The 27,378-nt window shown below is 34.8% G+C and overlaps 2 protein-coding genes and 1 long non-coding RNA gene across 3 annotated transcripts; 2 read left to right on the top strand and 1 right to left on the bottom strand.

The window, feature by feature from the left end:
- Nucleotides 1-10,984: 10,984 nt before the first annotated feature.
- On the top strand, nt 10,985-18,175 carry LOC116119517 (homogentisate phytyltransferase 1, chloroplastic-like). The gene is made up of 13 exons (XM_031405457.1): nt 10,985-11,368; nt 11,583-11,633; nt 12,305-12,555; nt 12,741-12,824; nt 12,914-12,988; nt 13,609-13,692; nt 14,753-14,842; nt 15,353-15,454; nt 16,235-16,330; nt 16,515-16,586; nt 16,683-16,778; nt 17,067-17,171; nt 17,880-18,175. Exons 1-13 carry the CDS (start codon nt 11,317-11,319, stop codon nt 17,919-17,921), a joined length of 1,200 nt encoding a protein of 399 aa, XP_031261317.1. The 5' UTR covers nt 10,985-11,316; the 3' UTR covers nt 17,922-18,175.
- A 359-nt stretch (nt 18,176-18,534) lies between these two features.
- On the top strand, nt 18,535-23,182 carry LOC116119520 (homogentisate phytyltransferase 1, chloroplastic-like). The gene is made up of 8 exons (XM_031405461.1): nt 18,535-18,640; nt 19,701-19,790; nt 20,301-20,402; nt 21,183-21,278; nt 21,463-21,534; nt 21,631-21,726; nt 22,015-22,119; nt 22,829-23,182. Exons 1-8 carry the CDS (start codon nt 18,638-18,640, stop codon nt 22,868-22,870), a joined length of 606 nt encoding a protein of 201 aa, XP_031261321.1. The 5' UTR covers nt 18,535-18,637; the 3' UTR covers nt 22,871-23,182.
- Nucleotides 23,183-26,464: 3,282 nt separating this feature from the next.
- Nucleotides 26,465-27,334, bottom strand: LOC116119527. The gene is made up of 3 exons (XR_004126405.1): nt 27,195-27,334; nt 27,056-27,107; nt 26,465-26,907 (listed from the first exon to the last, which is right to left on the bottom strand). It is a non-coding gene; the product is annotated as an uncharacterized LOC116119527 (long non-coding RNA).
- Nucleotides 27,335-27,378: the final 44 nt, after the last annotated feature.

Here is a 27,378-nt window from a genome sequence, read left to right as displayed (position 1 = left end):
GTTGCTCGTTACACACTCATAGGAGATAAGTTGTACAGGATAGCATTTAGCGCCCCTCTTCTCCGATGTGTAACCGACGAGGAAGCAAACTATCTCATGAGGGAGATACATGAAGGGATTTGTGGTAATCACACTGTCGCGCGATCCCTCGCTAACAAAGTTGTTCGTCAAGGGTACTACTTGCCTCTGCTTCAAGAGTTCTTTAACTTTGTAAAAAAGTGTGACAAGTGCCAGCGGTTCATGAACATACCGCGAGCTTCTCTCACCAGCCGATAACAATGACCAGCCCCTGACCATTCTCCATGTGTGGAATTGATCTTATTGGACCCATGTCAGGCGGAAAGGGAGGGGTCAAGTATGCTGTGGTCATAGTGGATTATTTCACCAAGTAGGCCGAAGCTGAACCATTGGCCGCGATCACTACCAAGAAGCTCAAGGACTTCGTCTTCAAAAATATAGTGTGCCACTACGGAATTCCTCATACACTCATCTCTGATAATGGGAAGCAGTTTAACAATGAGAAATTCAGTTTTACGATGAGCTGGGGATCTATAAAAAATTTGCCTCAGTCGCAAGACCACAAGCCAATGGTCAGGTTAAAGTTGTCAATAAGACCATCAAGCATACTCTGAAGGCTAAGCTTAGCGCTGTCGAGGGAAATTGGGTCGACGACCTCCCAGAAGTCCTATTACCCCCTACCACATCAATTTATCCCCTAAAATTTTGCATGATTCTTTTTACCCCCTACCACATCATCATTTTATTGCATTTTGACCCCCAAAGTTGTCATCGTATTTCTAAATGTCCACATACTTTACCACTTTTCACCTAGGACCCCAAAATAACTTCTTAAAACTTGTAGTTATGGACAAAATCGGATTGGATCCGGATATCCTGTTTCTTTGTGGATTCGATCCGATATCCGATCCGAAATCTGGATATTCCAAAAATTGATATCCGAATCCGATCCAAGTTTTTGGATATCCAATTTTTTCGGATCAGATCGGATACGGACCAGATATTGGATTTTTTCGCACACCCTAGGGCTGAGAAGGTTTTGCTGATTGTTCGGTGGGTGGCTACACCCCCACCTGCACTCCTTCGACAGGGGTGTCGCTAGGGCCTGCCTCGGCTGTTTCCGTGGCACCAACCTATGGGAAAGTGAACCCCCTCTCTGTCAACGACCTTAGCACTTTGGGCAGCATATTCGCTGCATGTAGGTACTGGTAGTAAAAGAGTTCGCTACATGCAAAAGAAAAAATTTGAAAAGACTGCAGACACTTACGAAGTAAGGGTTCCAAAGTCACTTCAAAATTGAAGAAGTCATACTTCCTCAAATTGGCGGTTGTCACAAGCAGTTTCACGTCGCGGTAGTGATCTGGCAGGTTACCGAATGAAACTATTCGGTTGAAGTCAAAGAGATCTGTCAACCTGGTCGACTTGTTTCCTGCGAAGAGACAAGAAAGATCATTAGAAAGCAAATCCCAAAAAGAAAAGAAAAAATTCTCTAAGTGCAAAAAGGGAAGACCTACTCAGCTCCCTAAAGTGGCAGATGCCATCGTAATGGAAAAAGAAAAACTTGGTCTTGTATGCCCCGACATTACTGGGGTAATTGAATATGCCTCCCTCGATCGTGGATTGCTTCGAGAGGTAGTAAGAATTTTTGTCCTTGCTCTTTTTTAAATAGTACGAGCAAGCGAGCTCCAGCGCAGTCAGCTGGCCAAGGCCGTACTCAGCGCACGTGATATACATAGCTACGGCTATCATATATGCATTAGACATCAGCTGTAAATGTGCAACCCCGAAGTGATCGAGGATCGACTTGATAAAGTGATGGAAAGGAATTAGTGCTTCGCATTTGAATATAGCTTCAGAGATCACAGCCATTCCCTCTGGTGGATTCCAAGCTATATGCGACTTGTATCGGTAGACGTCTATGCTAAGTGCGTATTGGTCTACTGCCTTCTGTACTTCCTCTCGGGTAACCACTGACAAAATCTCTTGCGCATGACCCATTGGGGTGTCTTGCGCCTGCGAGCTCGTACTCTCATTTGTTCTGGTCGTTGTAGGGTCTATCTCTTTTATGGTCTGAAAAATGGGGACACATACAGATTACTCAATCTCCATACAGAATTTTGTACGACAACATGGAAGAACAATACCCTAATGTATCTTCCAAAAATCCTAAAAAACCCTTGGGGACCACCCCCAATAGTTTGTACCCTAAAAACCTATTCCTTACAGAAGTCTAGCCATAAACACCCACCATTATCACCTGGTTAAGTTGTCCACTAAATAGAAAAAAGAAAGCAATGGAAGGATCTTCCTTACCTTTTTGGTTATGGAGGTCGAACTTCTTACTGTTAACGGAAAGTGCACACCAACTTGAAGGATTGAAAATCTGGTCTCGCGAGAGCTTTCTGCTTTTTCTGAAAGTATGAGTACTGTGACATTGCTTAAGGCGAGCCTAGGGTTTTATAGTAGAGGAAACGATGATTGGTCTTCCCGAAGCCAAGTGACGTTTGGGCGGAATGCGTCTCTCGCCATTGATCAAGACCACATGTCATCAATCGGCAAGAAGGAGTAACTACCACGCTTCGAGAAATCCAATCGTTGCGTCTCTCCATTGAAATAATCGATCGATAGCTCGATTTTCTCCTCCACATTAAATGCACTCTCATCCACATTTAATGCCCTGATAAGGAATGACGTTTTAGCATGTCTTACATTTAATGCGCATGGCTGGCACTTATTGCGCACAGGACACGTTTGTCAAAATAACGGACAATTCATTAATGGATTAGCTGTCAATCACAACGGATAACATCTAAAGAGGTCATTGGAAAATAACACTCTTCATCGCATGTCAGTTGCAAAGCGAGGTGATTCCTTGCCTCCAACAAAAATATGCCAAGTGTAATCAGGTCGCGAACCTCGGTTAAGATAAGAAGTTCATCAATACGGCATTGAGTAGGGTCTAATCCAAGTCATTGACTTCGCGGAAGAAGACCATCTTAGGTTGCTCATAGAAAAATGTTCTGGGACCTCCTTGTAGCCAGGTCGACTCGACCAAGCGTCATTTGGATATGTCAAATCATGGCATAATTATGAAGTTCTCAAGGTCCAATCCTTAAACCTTAAAAACTGGGGCACTTCTATTATGCCAGAAAAAGTAGGGCTGACATGGAGCCTCGTCAGTAAAGGATGGTCAGAGTTCATAAGGGTTCCGTACCATCCAAGTGCGGCCACGTCGCGCCTAGCGCAAGTGGCATGGCTCATGTTAGTACAACAGATGAGTGCCAGGCCAGCAAGCGGCTAGAGATCGCCCACATGTCAAAGCCCTACTTTAATCAAGGAAATCCCTCGGGCAGGTGGTCAATGGGATGCAAAGAAATGATTTGCAAGGCCCCTACCCACTTGCAGCTTTCATAATCATTACCTTGAACTTTCCCACTATAAATAGAGGACTTCCCTCTCATTTGTGGGGATTAGCTAATTTTACGCTAAAATAGCTCTCTCTCTCTAAACTGCAACTCAGCTCGCTGAACGCGACTTGATCACTCTCTCTTATTAATACAATAGCAGTGGACATATGATTCGTTTTAAAGCATCCGAATCACTTTAAATATTGCTCTTCACCTTTTATTTGATTCAATCCCCTCATATCACGTGTGACTTCTAAGTCATTTTAGCATTTTACACGTGTGAGTAGTTGGTATCAAAATCAAGCATCAACAACATTAATGTTATTTATACATTTATCGATTATGTTTATGTTTCAAGTCTATAAAATAATAATTATAATACGGAAGCATGATTTCATAAATACGTCACATCTAGCGCTGTATAACATGCTCAATGGAGTGCTTCACAATGCTCTTTTCCTTATGTGATAATCTTGCGATGAAAATCTAGTACGAGAATAACTAGATTTAACACTGATTACGGCATAAAGACTTAGAGTAATGCTACAGTCACCGAAGTAGTGCACCGAATTCATGCATCGAATGACGTGATAAAATCATGACCGTTGATTAATTTTAATTTAATATTAATCGACGGTCAGGATTTTATCACGTTATTTGGTGCATGAATTCGGTGTATAACTTTCGGTGGCTGTATCTTTTCCAAAAGACTTAATAGAAAATAAAGAAATAATATTTTATGTGTGAGTTTATGTCACTCAGTTTAATCATACGCAAGATTATATTCAGCGATGTGAAAGATAATTAATCATTGTATTAACTATTGAACTATTACTAAATAACTATACACGAGTTATCTCATAGCGTAATACTACACTCATAATCACTTCTCAAATATTTTTTTTCACAACCCCGATATGACAATTCGTAATTGGTCAACTATAATTTATCAAGTGGGATCTACATAGAACTCATTGTAAACTGATCAATTATGAATTACCATATTAGGGTTGTGAAGGAGAGTTTGTAAGAGAAGGTAATTGGTGTTGGATTTTCCTCTCATATAACTTCTTTTCATTGGCCAATTGGGTTGTGCAGTGATGGGTGCAAGCCTTTTCGGCCAACCCAAAGTCCAAGACTCGACCTGCTAATTTTCAATGTATTGTAACGTCACTCCATTCCAACTTATAGATATATCTATTAATAAAAATTCCCAACTTATTATCTGGAAGAAAACCATTTTGCCCCCATTGTGTATTTCAAATTAGTTAGGTCCAAACCATTGGGTATTACACAAAAACTCCCTTATCGTCAGTTTTCACTCTTAAATAATCTTATTGAAGACCATATCTGATTAATGAATTAACTAAAATATCCCCAGTTTGAGATTTTGGATTTATGATTCAACTTGATTTGACATTGTCTCGTGTAAATAACAATTAATTAATTTCTATTGAAAAAAGGGCAACAACGTATCCTGTGACCCTTGCTAGATATCTAATAAACCCGGAGATTAATTGAGTGCAGGGGTCAAAAATCACCCGAGCCCTTATCAAGCTCAAATAGGCATGATCCACTACAACGACCCAAGCTTATGATCCAATTTTGGCTGGGTCTGCATTAGAATTCATGACGTGGGTCGATAAACATGCGCCCCAAAACCAGCCTTCCTCCAGAATGGGCGACACCATCAGCACTTAAGGCCAGGCCTTCCAGACCGAGGTAAGTTGGACTCTTCCTGTTTGGTTCTATCCTAATTCGGCCCAAGATTTCATATCCTAGGTAAATTAGGACTCCTGTTACTAACAAATCAAGTGAACCAAGATCTTTCCCATTCAGTAGACCACTTCCCTTAAGGATTCAGAGTCCTATCAGGATACGAAGATCCTACAAAAGGTCATTCCTCTATTTAGACATTCAATCTCAACACTACCTACCAGCACCCAAGCTCTTACTCCTAAGAGTTATACTACTACGTCGTGGTTCTAGTCTCCGACTTAACCTCTAGTAACCCTTCCTTCCCTTACCCTCACTAAATTGCCTCATTCAATCTAACTAACTTGAGCATCGGAGTACCTACGGCAGACACCACACTGGTGTTCACGTAAGCTCCACTCTTGTTTGCTTTATGTGCAGTACAGTGGATTGTCAGTGGCTTCAACCTCATAGGATCAAACTCTGTTTCCGCAACCGGAACATTTTAGCATCTATATTGAGGTATACGTAAATTGACCTAGACACCTCGGTCAAAAAAAATATATATATATATATCTTGTGGAATAAAATATCATCCTTGTAATGTCATGTAATTATGTAGAAAAAGCTTGAAATAATCATAATCTTCATAAAACATATTTGAATATTGTTGCTGCCCATATTTGAATATTGTTGTTGCCCATTTTTCAATATTTTTCGTTTTTCATATTAATAATAATAATAATTATTATTATTATTATCATCTTGAATATTCATTTATACAATTTATAGTTTTCAAGTTATTATAACAATGTCATCTGTAAAATTATTTGAAAATTTTGCATTTCTCTGTCACGTGGTTTAATTGTTTTTGTTTTGTAATACAAAATAATCGATAAATAATTTAAATTTTATTCACATCAATATAGAAACAACATTAGTAAAATTACTAGAGAAATCATAAAATTTTCTTAATATTTTTTTAATTTCAGTCCACATAATATAAGTGATGAAATGACGTGCTCAGAAATTTTTTAAGTTAAATTTTTTTTGAAATTTTATTTTTTAATAATCCACGTGCTGTATTTGCATAACTTGGTATGAATCTTCCAATGAAAGATTTGCAACATAATCCTATCCACTATTTTGATTTAATCATTAGTTTCACATCAAATAACTTTTTTATTTTTTATACTGTTTTAATAGTGAAAATTGACCGTTGAGGAGGTTTTCTTATAATACCCCAAAGGTTTGGACCTAACAGTAATTTTGGATACACCGAGGGGCAAATGGTTTTTACCCGCACTATCACATTGGTACGAAAAGGTCTTCGGTTTTTTTATTTTCTTTTATGTGGTTGAGCATAAAATATCTTGTTGGCCCCAATAGATAGCGACTACTCAGGATTGAAATACAACACGAGGTATATTGTACAAATGGGTGGCTATCTCGTGAAACTGTTTTAATATTTATATTTATTTTTTTCTCTTATCAAGACGTCTGGTAATTTCTATCATCAAAATTGTTGTGATGTGACACTTGATGACACACGTGGAAGTCAACTTGTAGTGTGGCTGGTCAATGTAAATTGTTAAGGCTTGAGGGATAGTTTAGTCTTTTTGCTATCTTTGAACGACCTAATCTGTTTTAGGCCTTGTGCGCAGCTCACTTCTCTCCATTCTCTCTTGGTTAACAGAGAGAGAAATCAGTTAGAGGTGTTGTGTTGGAAATCTGAGGTTCGTCCATGGAATCAACGGTGATGGTAGGTGTTAGCTGTCCTTATTGTTTAGTCTTTCTTTTGCTATATAAATTGATACTAATTTCGGCCTATTTGATGTGGTATGAGTGGTGAGAGCATCTGGGTATACGGGTGTAAAATCAGAAGGGTTTTGTTTCGGGTTTGTGCCTGTGTAAAGGGGTGAGCCAATTCTTCTGTAAGGTTTCTCAAACTCAAAGTGAAACTTTTCTTTCTTGCTCTGAAGAGTGGATGTAGGTAATCGTTAAGATTACCGAACCACTATATGTCTGGTGTCATCTCTCTTTTCCTTCTTCTTTATTTTTGCTTAATCGTTATTACTGTACTCAATATTTGTGGTTGCTGCATTTTGGTTACTGCATGTTTGTACTGTTTTGGATTACATTTTACAACAAAAATTTTAAATTTGAGAAGTTTCAGATTCATTCAAATTAAAAAGACGAACTTTAAATTTGAGACATTATATTCTGTTGATGTTTGAAATTTATTCAAATTAAAAAGACACCTTATTACAATTGTACATGATTTTAACTTTCTTTACCATATTTTCAATGGTACAATTGTACATTGATATTTTCAATGAATTTCAACCATTCAAAAAATCTAACGTCTCAAATTCAATATTCTGATTAAAGAAAATATCAAAGGGTGCGTTTGGTTTAGTATTTTGGATAGGATTTTGAGGATAGTATTGGGTCATTGGATAGGGGAGTATTACGAGGTAAATTTTAAAAATTTATAAAAAAACCCTTAGGTTTACTAATTTAATTAAAGACCTTAACATATAAAATGACAAAAACACCCCCACCACCTGTAGTGCCAGATTCCGGCCACCACCGTCGAAATCTGGTTGGAAATTTTTGTTACGGCACAGACCGGTCGGATCTGTGCCGTAACACGTCGTTATGGCCTTTTCCGGCCAGATCCATGGTGGATTTGGCCGGAAAAGGCCAGATCTACAGTCCGTTATGGCCATCGACGGCCGGAAAAGGCCAACCGATGGCCATGCCAAAGATGTGGCCGTCGTTTTCGGTCAACAATGGCCATTTCTTTAGCCGTCGCTGAAGGCCAGATCTGGCCTTTTTCGGCCAGATCCGTGGTGGATCTAGCCGGAAAAGGCCACATTGGTGAACTTCCGACCATTTCTGGTCGAAAGTTAGGTCGTTGTATAGATTCCGGCTATCACCGACGGTGGTTGCTGGAATCTGACAAGTTGGGTTGATGGGGGTGTTTTTGTTAATTTTTAAATTTTTTTTTCAGGAGGTATTTAGTGAAATTAATAACCTTAGGGGATCTAAAAGTAATTAAAAAAATAGGGTAATATTTATGGAATAATGTGCCAAACATTATTTGGAGAATAGGATCCAGAATATAGATAAAAATACTAAGCCAAACATAGCCAAAAAGTCCTAGTAAGAGAAAAGTGAGCAAACCATCTTTTAGTAATGAAATTGACTACTAAACATCAATGTTTAATCAAAATAAGATAGAAAGATAAATATGAAACACACGCCATAATTTGTGGGCTCCAAAGGACTTGTTTCACAATCAATCAACGCTAGAACTTAGGTTCTATTCATTTATGAATTTTACTTATCTAGTTAGTGTCGAAAATTTATCTTTATATATATATATATATTTTATCTTCTCTTTCCTAAAACAGAAACTTTCATTTCGAATCAAGACTTTTAACACAATTTCAAATAGAATAAACGAACCCTCCAAGACAAAACAAATAAGTGATACTTTGAAGTTGTTTTATGGAATTTTGTATTTTATTTTATTTTTCTTTGTGTTCTCATATAAATATGTTAAACATGTTTTTAGACAAACGTATCCAATTTTTCGTACTCCCCCGTCATTTTCAACACTCTAAAAAAATAAAACAAAAAAACAATATTCATTAAAGTGCAACTTTTAAATACTAATTATGGTATCTACTTTTAATGGTTTGATGGTTAGTCCATTCAAAGTGTCATGCATTTGGGTACAATTATTAACTTCAAATTTAGGGGTGTTTGTCTGAGCTTATGAAAATTAGCTTATAAACAACAAGTGTTTATAAGCTAATTTTAGCTTATAAGCAATTACATGTTTGGTTAAAGTACTTATAAGTGACTGATAAATAGTTGAAGTGTTTGATAAAATGTGGCTTATAAGTATATTTTATTATAAAATGACTAAAAAGGGTATTACATTAAACAAGGGTATACTATAAAATTTTAAAATTAAACAAGGATAATATGATAATATACTTGATCAAACTAGCTTATAAGTAAAATAAATAAATAAATAACTTAGGTTATTTTTATTTTATTTTATTTTTTTGCTTATAAGCTCAAAAAAGTTATAAACAAATAAGTTAACTTAATTTTAGAGCTTATAAACTAGTTTGACCAGCTTATAAACTAGTTTGACCAGCTTATAAACTTAGACAAACACTCCCTTAATTGATTTTAAGGGAAACATAAATTAACCTATTATTAAATAGAGCATCTAATCTAAGCAGCAATTGTATACTTAAATGGGAAATTAATTTACTCCCGGTAAATTCATTTTTTTTATTTTCACCCTTAATTTTTTAACTTAAACACAGTGACACGTATAAATGTAATTTCCTAATTTATCTGGCCCTCTCTTTCATTAAGCATTATTTTGGCCCCCCACAAAAATTTTCTGGCTCCACCCCTGTAACTACCCTAAGCCCATGGACGACCGATGAGTCACTGCCTAAAAATTATTATTTTTAAAATACATTACATAAATTTAAAGAGAAAATATTTGTTTTTTGTTTAATTGCTCCACCTCATGTTTAGGGAAAAATCTAGAATACAAAGACTATATTACCATCGTCCAGTAAATTTATGCCACTCATGGTTATTAAATTTAACAGCTACTCGACATACATGGGTGCGTTTGGTTTAGTATTTTGGATAGGATTTTAGGGATAGTATTGGGTTATTGGATATGGGAGTATTACGAGGTAAATTTTAAAAATTTGTAAAAAAGCCCTTAGGTTTACTAATTTAACTAAAGACCCTAACATATAAAATGCCAAAAACACCCCCACCACCTGCAGTGTCAGATTCTGGCCACCACCGCCGGAATCTGACCGAAAAATTTTGTTATGGCACAGACTTGTCGGATCTGTGCCGTAACACGTTGTTATGGCCTTTTCCGGCCAGATCCATGGTGGATCTGGCCGGAAAAGGCCAGATCTACGGTCTGTTATGGCCGTCGACGGCCGGAAAAGGCCAAACGAGGGCCATCTTTGGCCGTCAGCGACGGCCAAAGATGTGGCCGTCGTTTTCGGTCAACGATGGCTAAGATTTGGCCGTGGCTGACGGCCAGATCTGGCTTTTTTCGGCCAGATCCGTGGTGGATCTGGCCGGAAAAGGCCACAGCGGTGAACTTCCGGCCATTTCTGGTCGGAAGTTAGGCTGTTGTACAGATTCCGGCTATCACCGACGGTGGTTGCCGGAATCTGACAAGTTGGGTTGATAGGGGTGTTTTTGTTAATTTTTAAACTTTTTTTTCAAGGGTATTTAGTGAAATTAATAACCTTATGGGGTTAAAATGTAATTAAAAAAATAGGGTAATATTTTTAGAATATTGTACTAAATGCTATTTGGAGAATAGGATCCAGAATAGGGATAAAAATATTAAACCAAACATGCACCATGTATTATTGTCTTTTGATTCCAAGTCAACAATATTTAAATACAAATAAACTATTCATTTTAATTACTTCGTTAAATCATCGTCTTCTTATATAAAATTACTATAAAGGATACATATTGATTATATATATCCAAATTCTTTTGCGGAATATGTACATATCCTGATATCCGCTTCTTCGTCGAATTATTTATATAGTTCAATCAACTCTTAATTCACGTTGTGAGTCACGGGTAACCGGTTTAACCCCGGTAATATAGAAGTCCGCTAACATTAAAACTCAGCAAACCGACAAATTTAACTGTACACGGGGCAATGAGGTCTCCATAAAGAAGAGCCAAGGCCCTCACCATTCATCCAACAATTAATTTTTTTTTTTTTTTTTTTCATGAAAAAAGCTCATACATTCACCTGGCATCTGTCTTCTGTCTTCTATCAGTCTCGGTCTCTGGCTCTGCACACAACAATATTCATTTTCTTTTCTTATTTTTTCGGTTCAAGAATTTTTGTTCACCATTTCTTAAATAAAAAAGAAGAAAACCAATTTGACATGAAATTATGTACTTTTGACTTGACAGCAATTGAGATTTAACAAGAATAACGAGCTTACACGCTTGTTGTTTTGTTTAATGCGACAAAGATTGTCGTCATCACTCTCACTTTCAATAACGTGTTTAAAAGTCTTGCAAGCTCTACTAGCTGTGCAGAAAGTTAACATTTTTCTTTGATTTGCTGGAGCAAGCTGCAGTTTTTCTCACTCCTATGGAGACTTTCCTTCTTCCGCTGTCCTCTGTTTCTCCTTCAGTTTTCTCTGGTATGTGTTTTTTCTGTTCCTTTTGGCTTTTACTCATCTGGGTATCTTTTTTTTTTTTTAATTTTTAATTTCTTTATTTCAATTTTTGTAGAGGTAGGTAATAATCCATGATAGGACCATGCAGGGTTAGAGTTTTATTTATGTTGAAAGACACTATTTTTATGAAACAGACTATGTTGTACATTATAACTGATGCATGGTGTACATTTTATAGGTAGAAGTAGTTCTTGCAGGAGTAAAAATTTGAAGGCATGTCATTTTCCAAGTAAGTTTTTCTCTTCTTATAATCTAGTACTGGTTGCATGTAAATTATAGGCTTGGATTTACTTTACTCTGCCTTTGAGATTAAATTTTTTTAAGAAAATGAAGGATGAAAATAGTTGCATAGAGGCCTGATTCTGAAAGTTCTGTAATATTATCATAGAATAGTGGCTGAGAGATGGTCAAACTTCATGAGGTTTTAATGCAATTTAAATGATTTCTGTGATGCCAAACTGTAACTTTGACTAAGCTTTTGATTAATACATTTGAGATCCCTTAGGTTTATATTTTAGGATTGGAGCTTTGATTTTTTCTTTTTTTTTTTAGGTTAGTAACTTGTTTGTTGCAGTATCTTCTACTTGAATAATAAAATAATCTATGAAAGATTTACGAAATTGGTTTAGAATTAGTATTTTGATGATCTAATATACTGTCTACTCTGCTAAGCCTAATTCCTAGGTGAAATAGTTAAGTGTTCTATTAGAGACTTAGAAATGCATATGTGGTCTGGCATTCATAGATTGTTCTAATAGTCCACCTTGTTTGTGGCTAGATATCTGCCACATATTATGATGCTATTTTCTCACTGATCCGGAAAACAAAATACTTCAAATTCTGTTCTTCAGCATCAGTTCTACTCCTTCATTAACACAATTCAAGTCTCTCGGATAACAGGTTCTTGTGACGGAGTTCGAGTTTCGAGGTCCAAATCATGGAACATCCTAGAAAAGTCTCGTGTTAGAGCTATAGAGCCTGGATCAACATTCCACCAGAGAAATAATCCAAAGTTCCTGGCAAATTCAGCCTCGGGTAACCCTCTTGATTGTGAGCCTGAAGCTTATAAACCCAAGAGCGTTTCAGACATGGTTACAAAAGCCATAGACGCATTTTACAGGTTTTCAAGGCCTCACACAATCATAGGCACAGTTAAGTTTACATTTGATTATATAGATTCAATAAAAGTTAAATGTTGATTGGTGGATCTCCTCAAGATTCCTTGTGTAATTTATTTGTAAATTTGAGTTATATGGTTTTACTTTTATATTTTTGGTTCTATTGAGAAGAAGGGAGAAAAGCACTAAGCCACAGACTGTACTTTTTCTCCTTACAGGCATTAAGCATTGTATCAGTTGCTCTCCTTGCTGTTGAAAAGCTTTCAGATATATCTCCGTTATTTTTTACTGGAGTTTTGGAGGTATGATCCAAGCATCTGAACCGTTTGAACAGTTCATTATTATGCCTAATCATTATGATTTATTAAACATATGTTAATTTATCTTTCAGGCTGTTGCTGCTGCCCTCATGATGAATATTTATATTGTTGGTTTGAATCAATTGTCAGACATTGAGATAGACAAGGTAGGTTTATGGATGAATCATTTTGATAATGTTTCAGTATTGTTTAATTAAAAAATAATAATAATAATTGAAGTTTCAACTACCTCCTTTTAGACCTTGAATCTTTTCACTAACGGTTGCAATATTGGTGCAAATGCTGGGAGGATCTGTTGATTGGATCATCAATCTGCATATGTCATCAATGGCCAAATACTGAATTGATCAAACAATCTACATCTCCCGCCTATTCACTATTCTTCTTAGTATCCAATTCTAGTATGTAGTTGAGACACAGCATATGTGATTCTATATGTGGAAATCGGCAATTAGTGATGCTCTATTGTTTATTAATGTGTGATTCTACATTTTGTAAACTAACCATACAAACTGTGTGGCATAAAAAAAATGGAGGAGCAAAATAGCAAAAAGAAATAGTTAAGTAAATTAAAGTAGATGATGTGGCAATGACACAAAGGACCAGATTAGTTTGTGTATAAGAGTTTGTTTGGTTGGTTTGTGAGTATCCCATGACTTATTGTTAAGAGCTCTAACTTTCTGTACATTCTTTGTGTGGACAGAATTACAACAACGATTCAAGGATACATATTTGGATCATCTAATTGCAGATTTGTACATTGCAGGTCAACAAGCCATATCTTCCTTTAGCATCAGGAGAATATTCTTTCAAAACTGGTGTGCTGATTGTTGCATCCTTTTCCATCATGGTATGAGCTTTAAAGTTATTCCTCTAATTTGTTTGGATTTAACTATAATTGAATAATCTGATGTTTACAGTGGTATAAATTTAATTTGCAAATTGCAGACAGGAAAATTTTCCTCAGTTGTTGCCCCCTATGATCAACTAAATATTACTGTTGAAGAAGAGACTAAATAGATCTTGTGGTGGTTAAAGTTATTCTGTTTTAGAGAAGGAATATCAGTTTCTTAATTGAATTCATTTGTAACCTATTTTAACAATCTTAATTTTTCTGTCTTACTTTTTTATCATCAAAATATAAGTGGCTTTGATTAAGCAAGGGGGAAAAAAGAGTATATAAAGCTGATCATGTTTCATTCATCTTGAAAAATAAACTACTAGTTTTATATACTAGGATAATCAAACAAGGAATAGGTCTTTCAGAACTTCAGTGCTCTATTTGAGATTCTGAAAGGTTAGAGCTATAGTACCTGTGATACAATAACTTGAATTTTTTCTGACATTAAGAATTTTTTTTTATATTCTAGTAGCAAAACAGTAATAAATCCAATAGACATAAAATGACCCTCACACATGCTGGATCTTGGATTAGAAAAAGTTTTTGGTAGGAAAACATCTCATCGGCTCTTCTCTTTACCTTCTAAAGAGAGCTTTACTTCTCGAAACCAACAATGATTGTGCCATCAGTAGCTTATTTTGTACTTCACATATGGCTTATTTTTAGAGTTTGGATATTTATTATAATGCCCTTCCCAAAGATTCTAACTTGTCTGTCTGAAATGAATTGGGGTCTTTTACTTTTTCCAGTAGATAGTTACTGTGATTTTGAAATGTCAATAGAATTCCTTGTTTAAATTTTGCAACATGAATAAACTGACCAGGTAAAAACCTCTTGGATTTAACTTTGAATTCTCAGTAATTTTTAGGTAAACACAGATGAAGTGTAATGTGCCATTTGTAAAAGTAGGCTACTGTTGTTTCAATTGTTTAACTCTGCAAATCTGATTGTTCACGATCCGGATTCTTAACTGCAAAGATGCTAAATAATTTCCTTTCTACCTTTACAGAGTTTTTGGCTTGGATGGGTTGTTGGTTCATGGCCGCTGTTTTGGGCTCTTTTCATCAGTTTTGTACTAGGAACTGCATATTCAATCAATGTGAGTTATTATTACAATATTGGCATGTGATTTGTTTTCACTCCCAACTAATTTTAGGAAGCACAAATTGATATGTTTTACTGCTCTCAGTGCAGCATACATATGACTCTTCATTGCATAATCTTGCATTTGTATGGTCCTCTTCATGCTTTCAAATAGTTTGTGATGAAGTCAAGAGGTACTGCGTTAGATTTACAGGAATACAATGCAGTCATGTTGTCAATTTTACGCATCTAAAGTATCTACAAAACATATCAGAGATAATGTCTACTCTGCATTCCTCTTAAGCGCTTGATCTGGAAAATGCTTGTATTTGCTTCAGCATCACAACTAATTAAATACAAAGCTAGATATCTATGTGGAAGTATATTAGGTTTCTATTTGCTTTCAGGGCTGAGATAGCATTAGAAACTTCAAAAAAATCTCTGTGCTGCTTGGAGTAGAGACATTCATTCAAATTATGGAGTTGGCTATTAGAGTTAACAGTCATTTATCTTTGTGCTATTTCAGTTGCCACTGTTGAGATGGAAAAGGTTTGCAGTGGTTGCAGCTATGTGCATCCTAGCAGTTCGAGCAGTAATAGTTCAACTTGCTTTTTATCTTCACATGCAGGTCATTTTTCACCTATTTCCTTTTCAAGTCTCTTAGAAGTTTAATTATTGCCTTAGGAAATTTTGTATCTTGCGATTAAACATATTGTTATTTTGATTTTATCTAATTTCTTTGACTGAGTTTTCTTATTTGAGCTGGTGTTATGTTAGTTATTGTAAGTAAATTTTTGTTCTGTATATTATTTAGGTCTTGGCCAATATATAAGTTGTCTTCTTATTCTCAGTTTTGTAGAAGACTTGATGGTTATTGAATAAGGAAATCTGAGTTTCTTCGTCAAATGTTTTGTCCCCTTTCTGATTCTTCTAGTTTATTGGCCCTCTATTCTCCCTATTTCTCTTTATTTCTTTATCTCTTTTTCTGCCCCACCTGTTGAACATTACTCTCTCTTTGGTGTGAGATACATGGCTTATAGACCTCGTTTCTGATTAAAAATCAGGATGTCTATATAACCACACTGATATTGATTTTGATGACAGAGAGGAATATCAAAACCATATTGCTGCATGATACAAGGCTCTCCTTTGTATAAGCACTTGAAACACTGTCTTGTATTATATACAGAATCGAGATTGCTCTCAATTCATGACTTGTCGAATCTGTGTTTTTGAGAACTCCAATGGGGACCTCAGAAACTTGATAATTTTCACATAGATTTCAGGGACCAAAATATTGTCCGCCTTCATTACTTGCTAATCTGCTAAAACTTACCTTGAACTGTTTCCTCTTGCATAGTTTATGCACCTTGAATTCCTGAATACTAATGTGATAGGCAATTTCCAGACCCATGTGTACGGAAGACCAGCTGTGTTTTCGAGGCCTCTAATCTTTGCAACTGCATTCATGAGCTTCTTCTCAGTTGTTATAGCATTATTTAAGGTAATTGGGGTTTCATTTGAATATGGTTAAATGTTGATCCCATCAAATGTTAAATTTGTTTTACTTTTTGTGTTTTATTCTCTTTGTACAACATGCATATTTTGTAATTAAAAAAGTCTGGCCTTGTAGCTCTATCAATTTGAATGATATATTCTCTTGTAAGCTCACACTAGATTTTATGCAGGATATACCTGATATTGAAGGAGATAAAATATTTGGAATTCGATCTTTTACAGTACGTTTGGGTCAAGAGCGGGTCAGTTTCAAATTAAGGCTTCTCAGCATAAGTATCCCTCGGGTTACTTTTATCAATTTTTTCTTAATATCCTCATGTGCGTAATTGACTTGGCAGGTGTTTTGGACTTGTATCTCTCTACTACAAATGGCTTATGGTGTTGCCATTTTAGTTGGAGCGACATCTTCCTTCGTTTGGAGCAAAATCATCACTGTAATGTCATTAGTTTCTTAATCAGTGAACCACATCAATGGCATCTATAAAATTTTGTACAATTGAATGATTCAGCTTCTCTTTCCTATGTAGTTTAGGCTTCGTTATTGCATCATAAGAATTTCTATGAATAAAAAACCGTTTCATGTAGTAGTAGAGGCTTTTCGCTCACTTATTAATCACAAAATGATTTTATCCAAGTGAAATTTTAATATCTAACAAACAATTCAATAGATTTTTTGAATAAGGAGCCCTAGAAATTGATTTACTCTCTCTGAATTGGTTCAGGTTTTGGGTCATGGCATGTTGGCTTCAATACTATGGAACCGTGCCAAATCTGTCGATTTAAAGAGCAAAACTGCAATAACTTCCTGTTATATGTTCGTCTGGAAGGTAACCATCATTCTTAGCTTATTTAATGCAAATTTTGTGCAAGAATGCTATCAAAGTTTACAACTCAATGTAGCCTGTGACTATTTTACTTGGAGTTGGGGGTCAATTCAACTTGTTACATGAGCTACCGCTGGACAAGTTGATTTTACATATTGCTTTTCTGTGTATCCTCTTCATTAGTTCAAACACCAATCCAGGTTTTGACACAAGTGGTTATTGAATCATTCAGCCACTCTCTTAACAATTATATCTAGGTTATGGCCTTTGCATTTAGGAGCTGATGAACCAACCACCAATATTATTAAGTATGCTAGAACATTATGAAATTTAGATTATTTCAATTCTATTTTCATTTGTTTCGAATATCATTTTGACCTATCACCAGCTCTACCTTTCTTGATGCCCTGGCACGCTATTACATATTCATTGTTTGAGAGATCGTTAATTTCATTCACCTTCCCTAAAGTTTGCCTTAGTTAAAGGCAAGCCTTTCTGATTTGAAAAATACGTTGGGATCTCTCAACTAGATGTTTTTGATAAATTTTATGAAATTTTAAAAAAAAAATTAGGTGAAGTCTTTGAAGAACTTCATCGGAGATTTATTGTCGCTTTTAAAACTTCAAAGGAAATTTCTTTGTGTTTTTCAAATTAAAGTTTGCCTGAAATTATGTCAAATTATAATTTCATGATTATTGTTTGCTCTTGCAGCTGTTCTATGCAGAGTATTTGCTGATACCACTTGTGAGATGAGTGTAAAGAGCAGGAGCAGAGTAACTTGCAAGCAAAGGGCTTGTTATTAATGTGTATGTAATTTCTGTTCCTGAGTGCTGACTCCATTTTTGGGTATGACCGCCAATGAGGCATCAATAATTTCTATGCTCTTGATCATCATAACAATATTTACCTCATTGGGCGCGTATTACGTATTTACCGAGCTACCCCTTTGGTCTTATGCGTGTGTAACTCAATAATGCATTCATTGATATACTTTATGTCACATGATCTTTAAAAGTTAAGGAAAGTTTCAGTCAACAATTTACTTTGGATACAATCTTTTATTGAAACGAGGGTCTAAAATTTCAATTATGCTGAATTCAAATTGGATTTACTTCATATCTAAATTCTCCGATAGCGGATTTGATTTAGGTTAATTGATCCTCATGAATTCTATTGCATATCACCTAAACTTGTTTATTATCAATTCTAGGTTAAGCCATTTTGTTTTTTGGAATTCGATATATAGTTATCCATAGAGCATTTGTGAGTATCCCATGACTTATTGTTAAGAGCTCTAACTTTCTGTACATTCTTTGTGTGGACAGAATTACAACAACGATTCAAGGATACATATTTGGATCATCTAATTGCAGATTTGTACATTGCAGGTCAACAAGCCATATCTTCCTTTAGCATCAGGAGAATATTCTTTCAAAACTGGTGTGCTGATTGTTGCATCCTTTTCCATCATGGTATGAGCTTTAAAGTTATTCCTCTAATTTGTTTGGATTTAACTATAATTGAATAATCTGCTGTTTACAGTGGTATAAATTTAATTTGCAAATTGCAGACAGGAAAATTTTCCTCAGTTGTTGCCCCCTATGATCAACTAAATATTACTGTTGAAGAAGAGACTAAATAGATCTTGTGGTGGTTAAAGTTATTCTGTTTTAGAGAAGGAATATCAGTTTCTTAATTGAATTCATTTGTAACCTATTTTAACAATCTTAATTTTTCTGTCTTACTTTTTTATCATCAAAATATAAGTGGCTTTGATTAAGCAAGGGGGAAAAAAGAGTATATAAAGCTGATCATGTTTCATTCATCTTGAAAAATAAACTACTAGTTTTATATACTAGGATAATCAAACAAGGAATAGGTCTTTCAGAACTTCAGTGCTCTATTTGAGATTCTGAAAGGTTAGAGCTATAGTACCTGTGATACAATAACTTGAATTTTTTCTGACATTAAGAATTTTTTTTTATATTCTAGTAGCAAAACAGTAATAAATCCAATAGACATAAAATGACCCTCACACATGCTGGATCTTGGATTAGAAAAAGTTTTTGGTAGGAAAACATCTCATCGGCTCTTCTCTTTACCTTCTAAAGAGAGCTTTACTTCTCGAAACCAACAATGATTGTGCCATCAGTAGCTTATTTTGTACTTCACATATGGCTTATTTTTAGAGTTTGGATATTTATTATAATGCCCTTCCCAAAGATTCTAACTTGTCTGTCTGAAATGAATTGGGGTCTTTTACTTTTTCCAGTAGATAGTTACTGTGATTTTGAAATGTCAATAGAATTCCTTGTTTAAATTTTGCAACATGAATAAACTGACCAGGTAAAAACCTCTTGGATTTAACTTTGAATTCTCAGTAATTTTTAGGTAAACACAGATGAAGTGTAATGTGCCATTTGTAAAAGTAGGCTACTGTTGTTTCAATTGTTTAACTCTGCAAATCTGATTGTTCACGATCCGGATTCTTAACTGCAAAGATGCTAAATAATTTCCTTTCTACCTTTACAGAGTTTTTGGCTTGGATGGGTTGTTGGTTCATGGCCGCTGTTTTGGGCTCTTTTCATCAGTTTTGTACTAGGAACTGCATATTCAATCAATGTGAGTTATTATTACAATATTGGCATGTGATTTGTTTTCACTCCCAACTAATTTTAGGAAGCACAAATTGATATGTTTTACTGCTCTCAGTGCAGCATACATATGACTCTTCATTGCATAATCTTGCATTTGTATGGTCCTCTTCATGCTTTCAAATAGTTTGTGATGAAGTCAAGAGGTACTGCGTTAGATTTACAGGAATACAATGCAGTCATGTTGTCAATTTTACGCATCTAAAGTATCTACAAAACATATCAGAGATAATGTCTACTCTGCATTCCTCTTAAGCGCTTGATCTGGAAAATGCTTGTATTTGCTTCAGCATCACAACTAATTAAATACAAAGCTAGATATCTATGTGGAAGTATATTAGGTTTCTATTTGCTTTCAGGGCTGAGATAGCATTAGAAACTTCAAAAAAATCTCTGTGCTGCTTGGAGTAGAGACATTCATTCAAATTATGGAGTTGGCTATTAGAGTTAACAGTCATTTATCTTTGTGCTATTTCAGTTGCCACTGTTGAGATGGAAAAGGTTTGCAGTGGTTGCAGCTATGTGCATCCTAGCAGTTCGAGCAGTAATAGTTCAACTTGCTTTTTATCTTCACATGCAGGTCATTTTTCACCTATTTCCTTTTCAAGTCTCTTAGAAGTTTAATTATTGCCTTAGGAAATTTTGTATCTTACGATTAAACATATTGTTATTTTGATTTTATCTAATTTCTTTGACTGAGTTTTCTTATTTGAGCTGGTGTTATGTTAGTTATTGTAAGTAAATTTTTGTTCTGTATTTTATTTAGGTCTTGGCCAATATATAAGTTGTCTTCTTATTCTCAGTTTTGTAGAAGACTTGATGGTTATTGAATAAGGAAATCTGAGTTTCTTCGTCAAATGTTTTGTCCCCTTTCTGATTCTTCTAGTTTATTGGCCCTCTATTCTCCTTATTTCTCTTTATTTCTTTATCTCTTTTTCTGCCCCACCCGTTGAACATTACTCTCTCTTTGGTGTGAGATACATGGCTTATAGACCTCGTTTCTGATTAAAAATCAGGATGTCTATATAACCACACTGATATTGATTTTGATGACAGTGAGGAATATCAAAACCATATTGATGCATGATACAAGGCTCTCCTTTGTATAAGCACTTGAAACACTGTCTTGTATTATATACAGAATCGAGATTGCTCTCAATTCATGACTTGTCGAATCTGTGTTTTTGAGAACTCCAATGGGGACCTCAGAAACTTGATAATTTTCACATAGATTTCAGGGACCAAAATATTGTCCGCCTTCATTACTTGCTAATCTGCTAAAACTTACCTTGAACTGTTTCCTCTTGCATAGTTTGTGCACCTTGAATTCCTGAATACTAATGTGATAGGCAATTTCCAGACCCATGTGTACGGAAGACCAGCTGTGTTTTCGAGGCCTCTAATCTTTGCAACTGCATTCATGAGCTTCTTCTCAGTTGTTATAGCATTATTTAAGGTAATTGGGGTTTCATTTGAATATGGTTAAATGTTGATCCCGTAAAATGTTAAATTTGTTTTACTTTTTGTGTTTTATTCTCTTTGTACAACATGCATTTTTTGTAATTAAAAAAGTCTGGCCTTGCAGCTCTATCAATTTGAATGATATATTCTCTTGTAAGCTCACACTAGATTTTATGCAGGATATACCTGATATTGAAGGAGATAAAATATTTGGAATTCGATCTTTTACAGTACGTTTGGGTCAAGAGCGGGTCAGTTTCAAATAAAGGCTTCTCAGCATAAGTATCCCTCGGGTTACTTTTATCAATTTTTTCTTAATATCCTCATGTGCGTAATTGACTTGGCAGGTGTTTTGGACTTGTATCTCTCTACTACAAATGGCTTATGGTGTTGCCATTTTAGTTGGAGCGACATCTTCCTTCGTTTGGAGCAAAATCATCACTGTAATGTCATTAGTTTCTTAATCAGTGAACCACATCAATGGCATCTATAAAATTTTGTACAATTGAATGATTCAGCTTCTCTTTCCTATGTAGTTTAGGCTTCGTTATTGCATCATAAGAATTTCTATGAATAAAAAACCGTTTCATGTAGTAGTAGAGGCTTTTCGCTCACTTATTAATCACAAAATGATTTTATCCAAGTGAAATTTTAATATCTAACAAACAATTCAATAGATTTTTTGAATAAGGAGCCCTAGAAATTGATTTACTCTCTCTGAATTGGTTCAGGTTTTGGGTCATGGCATGTTGGCTTCAATACTATGGAACCGTGCCAAATCTGTCGATTTAAAGAGCAAAACTGCAATAACTTCCTGTTATATGTTCGTCTGGAAGGTAACCATCATTCTTAGCTTATTTAATGCAAATTTTGTGCAAGAATGCTATCAAAGTTTACAACTCAATGTAGCCTGTGACTATTTTACTCGGAGTTGGGGGTCAATTCAACTTGTTAGATGAGCTACCGCTGGACAAGTTGATTTTACATATTGCTTTTCTGTATATCCTCTTCATTAGTTCAAACACCAATCCAGGTTTTGACACAAGTGGTTATTGAATCATTCAGCCACTCTCTTAACAATTATATCTAAGTTATGGCCTTTGCATTTAGGAGCTGATGAACCAACCACCAATCTTATTATGTATGCTAGAACATTATGAAATTTCGATTATTTCAATTCTATTATTCATTTGTTTCGAATATCATTTTGACCTATCACCAGCTCTACCTTTCTTGATGCCCTGGCACGCTATTACATATTCATTGTTTGAGAGATCGTTAATTTCATTCACCTTCCCTAAAGTTTGCCTTAGTTAAAGGCAAGCCTTTCTGATTTGAAAAATACGTTGGGATCTCTCAACTAGATGTTTTTGATAAATTTTATGAAATTTTAAAAAAAAAATTAGGTGAAGTCTTTGAAGAACTTCATCGGAGATTTATTGTCGCTTTTAAAACTTCAAAGGAAATTTCTTTGTGTTTTTCAAATTAAAGTTTGCCTGAAATTATGTCAAATTATAATTTCATGATTATTGTTTGCTCTTGCAGCTGTTCTATGCAGAGTATTTGCTGATACCACTTGTGAGATGAGTGTAAAGAGCAGGAGCAGAGTAACTTGCAAGCAAAGGGCTTGTTATTAATGTGTATGTAATTTCTGTTCCTGAGTGCTGACTCCATTTTTGGGTATGACCGCCAATGAGGCATCAATAATTTCTATGCTCTTGATCATCATAACAATATTTACCTCATTGGGTGCGTATTACGTATTTACCAAGCTACCCCTTTGGTCTTATGCGTGTGTAACTCAATAATGAGTTCATTGATATACTTTATGTCACATGATCTTTAAAAGTTGAGGAAAGTTTCAGTCAACATTTACTTTGGAGACAATCTTTTATTGAACCGAGGGTCTAAAATTTCAATTATGCTGAATTCAAATTGGATTTACTTCATATCTAAATTCTCCGACAGCAGATTTGATTTAGGTTAATTGATCCTCATGAATTCTACTGAATATCACCTAAACTTGTTTGTTATCAATTCTAGGTTAAACCATTTTGTTTTTTGGAATTCGATATATAGTTATCCATAGAGCATGTGGAAGAGATGTAAAGTATACACTGAATTAATAATTAATTAATGAAACATGTCAAATCCAAGTAGAGGCAAATCCATAAATTTATATTAGGATGGGTCAAAATAAAAACTAATTATACATTAATATTTTCGTTTATTAATATTTCTGTTAAGATGGCTAAAATCCAATAATTGTATGTATTAATATTTTTTTTTTTTTAAATTTAAGTAGCCCACCCTCAACTAATACCGCATTCGCTCTTGAGTACAAGGTTTAAACATTAATAAAAGAGATAGACAGTATTGTGTTAAGAAGCTTTAAACATGTTTAAAATCTTATAAATATTTTAGCTTTAACAAAAAGGTGTTTACGTTGATGAGTTATTACATATCTGCAAGTTTAAAGATGTGGTAATAACTCGAAAGTAAATTACTGTCCCGAATAATTGGAGATAAATCTTTTATTTTGTCTTAAACTTTTAATGTAGCATAACAAATATTTTTTGTAACATACAAATAATTATTGCTATGTTGAGGAAGTTCCTTAAGATGAGACCTATAACTTATTACAATGTAGAATTTATTTTTATTTATAACCAGCTTAATTGGGTATATATATATATATTGATTCAATCCAATGAGTGAATTCAACCATATTTAAATACGGTCCTCATATAATTATATCAGGAATTCAGGATGATCTTAACTGAATAATTTTCGTATATTAACTTGTAATTATCAATAAACCCTAAATAGAGGTATATTAATGGTTTTTGAAAATAGGTGAGACTCTTAATTATTAGTCTCCCCAGATAAAATTAACCTCTAAACTTGAATGTTTTTGAAAGGGTTATTTGATTGACATTCTTACAAATTTTGAATATTTTTCAAGCAATCATAAGCTACAAAAATGTATTAGTATAAGAATTATACTAAAACTAAAATGAATGCAAATATATAAATTTAAGAAGAAAAAAAACTCTTATTAATTTTACGTACTATGCTAGATAAAAAATAAATGTTAATTTTTACTCACTACTATGAACAATTACTTCTTTAAAAAGTTAATGTAACCCCAATTAAAAAGAGTTTATGACTTCATATATAAATTTTAGGTATGTAATCAGCAATATTACACCAGTTCAACAAAAGCCCAAACAAAAAGAAAAAAATTGGGCTCACGGGCTCTATTATTTACATCTATAAGTGAAAAAAAAATATTTTTAGCCTCCACCTAATTGACGATTACCGCTACTTTTAAATTTATTTTTGGGAGAACGCATTTCCCATGAAAGATTTGGCGAACGATACCGGTCAAGTTTCAAAATGACATTTTCCCACCCACCATTATATTTCATTAGGAAAATCTGTTACTATTCAACTATAAAGACAAAAATACTTTTTACTATTTGATTTAATAATTTTTTTATTATTTTATGTCGTGAAGGGTCAATTACCAATATACCTCTCCTTAAATTTGAAAATTGTATATAAATTTTAGTTAAATTCTCGTAAAACATTATTTTTAATAAAATGTTAGAGAGACAAATTATAAATTTACATTCCCATTAACAATAATAATACCCTGTAATTGAGCAGTAATAAAAGGTTGCTGGGTGGATATCAAAATAAGCATTGTGAAAATTCTACAAAGAGAGAAGAAGCATAAGTATGACAAAACTAGATCAGTTAGTTTTTTTTATTTTTTTGATTGGTTTCTGTCTCTCCTTTCACTTCTTTACTACCCACACCACACACTCTTTGGAACAACAACATTTTGCAGAATCAAAGTTTTATTTTTCTAGTATTCGCATAGACCATATTACCCACTACCCAGAACCCATATGGCTTCTCTAACATCTCTCTTTCATTCTTCAACCTCTTCTTCTTCTCCTTCCTCCAACAAACCCATTAAAATTCTCAATCTCTACTAATATTATTCAACTGAAATTCATATACAGATTTTTTTAGGAACCCAAACAACACAACATAACATCCAGCAAACCCATTGAAGTTTTTTGATCTCTACAGAAATTTAACAATTAAAATTCATATACTAACTTTTTTCACAAACCCACACAACACAAAATTTAACATCCAACAAACGCTAAACACTCGTTTCAAGAAAAGAATCTTCAAATCCTCCGGCCACTAAAAATCCACAAAAAAATAAACCCCAAAATCACAAACCCACAAACCATAAGATCGAAAAGAAAAAGTATGCGGGAAAAGAAAGGGGGTTGTGGTGTCGGCGTCAGCGTCACGGTCGAGTTGGGTGTCTGTGATGCTACCTTCGGCCGCGATTTGGTTGGCTGCAAACTAAATTGGTGGTGTTGTAGCCAGTCCAGCTCGTGGCTAAAGGTTGCGACGCTGCCAGCTCAGCTGGCAGTTGCAGGTTACGCCGGTGTTGTAGCCTCCAACGTAGAAGGAAGAGATGATGGCGAATAAAAGACAAGGAAAAAAAATAATAAAGAAAAAAGAAAAGAGAGCAAACGAAAAGAGAAGGAAAAAGCATATTTCAATTTTTAAATTTTGATTTATGTGGCTTCATATAAATTGACCATCCTACCCTTTTTCAGAACAAATTTTCTTAACAGAACATAACGATGGGTGGGAAAGTATCATTTTGAAACTTAACGGATAGGAAAGTGTGGTTTTACCAAACCTTGGGTGGGAAAATGTCGTTCTCCCTTTATTTTTTGTTTTGATAAATTTAATCTTAATTTAAATTACTATAAATAATATTACATTTCTAAATGCACTCATGGTCCATTTTATTTTTTGCTTTAATATTTTAACATTTAATCTTATACAAAACCTAACCCTAAATTTTAATAACCTAATCCTAAATTTTCATAATCCTTGAAACTTTTTGTTTGATCTTAAATATTTGTTTGTTTGATGAAAATATAATACTAAAACTATGGAAAATATGACGACAACTACCGAAAATACAAAAATGAAGAAATGGTGAAGATGAAATGAAGCTGAAGTGAAGAATGAAGATTGAATGAAGCTGGAATGAAGAAACTGTGAGTGGAAGAGAGAATGTCAAATGAAAACTGAAAAAGAGAAATTAGATTTAGGTTTTTACAAATTAGGATAAGGTTAAGAGTAACCCGATTTTGGCTTTAAAGCAATTGGACCAGTGGTTCGCTACAATTACTGTGGTCCAACCACAGGTCAATCTAGGTGAATCATTAATCCCGGTTTTTTGCTTAACCCGGCCCGGCTCAATGACCGGTTCCCGATCAAACGGGTTAAACCGGCCGGGCCGGACCGGGTTTTAAAACATTGCTGATAAGTATGTTATATATTCAATATGAGCATTTTATGGTGTGTACTTGAGAGCACTACTCTTATCATATAATGGGTTGTATAATATAACATAATAAGACCCTTTTAACGACCAAAAATACAAAATAAAATAACTGGTGCAAAAGTAATAACAAAAATTTGACCGCAGGATTGCCTCTTCGATTCTCGATTAGAGCCCCAAAATAAATTTACTTATCAGATTTCAGCTCCTCAAAACACCTAATTTGCTGCAGCTGCCAATAAACGAGAAAACAAATTCGCCAACGTCAAAGAATGGTAATCTCTGTGATATGCAACAAATTGTACACTAATTGCAACCGGAACAAACATGTATCAAGGCACTAAAATAAAGTTTCCAAATGGAACATATAAGTGGAGTACCTTTGGCAGATGGTTCATCCTGAGGTTTCATGGCTGGGAAGAGAAGAACCTCCTGTGACAAATAAAATACAAGAGATGATGAATGACTGCTAACAGTGCGAACCAATGACAGGGAAGAAATGCATGAGAGACCACAAACCTTGATGTTTTGTGAGTCGGTAAACAACATGGTCAGCCGATCGATTCCCAAACCCCATCCACCAGTTGGAGGCAATCCGTACTCTAAAGCCGTACAAAATGTCTCATCCAGAGCCATTGCTTCGTCATCACCTGATTGTCGGTCCTGATATTTAAAGAAGATATCAGATTTTTCACAAAATTCC

The sequence above is a fragment of the Pistacia vera genome, unplaced genomic scaffold (assembly GCF_008641045.1).
Source record: "Pistacia vera cultivar Batoury unplaced genomic scaffold, PisVer_v2 Contig891, whole genome shotgun sequence".
Lineage (NCBI taxonomy): Eukaryota > Viridiplantae > Streptophyta > Magnoliopsida > Sapindales > Anacardiaceae > Pistacia > Pistacia vera.
The sequence above is the reverse complement of the archived record's forward strand: the minus strand, read 5'-3'. Positions and strand labels throughout refer to the sequence as shown.

Bases quoted from the DNA above. Each gene is read 5' to 3' on its own strand.
- LOC116119517 (XM_031405457.1), top strand. From the start codon at position 11,317: ATGGAGACTTTCCTTCTTCCGCTGTCCTCTGTTTCTCCTTCAGTTTTC. The intron at 11,369-11,582 runs GTATGTGTTTTT...TACATTTTATAG, and splicing joins TTCTCCTTCAGTTTTCTCTG to GTAGAAGTAGTTCTTGCAGG. The intron at 12,989-13,608 runs GTAGGTTTATGG...TGTACATTGCAG, and splicing joins CAGACATTGAGATAGACAAG to GTCAACAAGCCATATCTTCC.
- LOC116119520 (XM_031405461.1), top strand. The intron at 19,791-20,300 runs GTGAGTTATTAT...GTGCTATTTCAG, and splicing joins GAACTGCATATTCAATCAAT to TTGCCACTGTTGAGATGGAA. The intron at 20,403-21,182 runs GTCATTTTTCAC...GGCAATTTCCAG, and splicing joins CTTTTTATCTTCACATGCAG to ACCCATGTGTACGGAAGACC.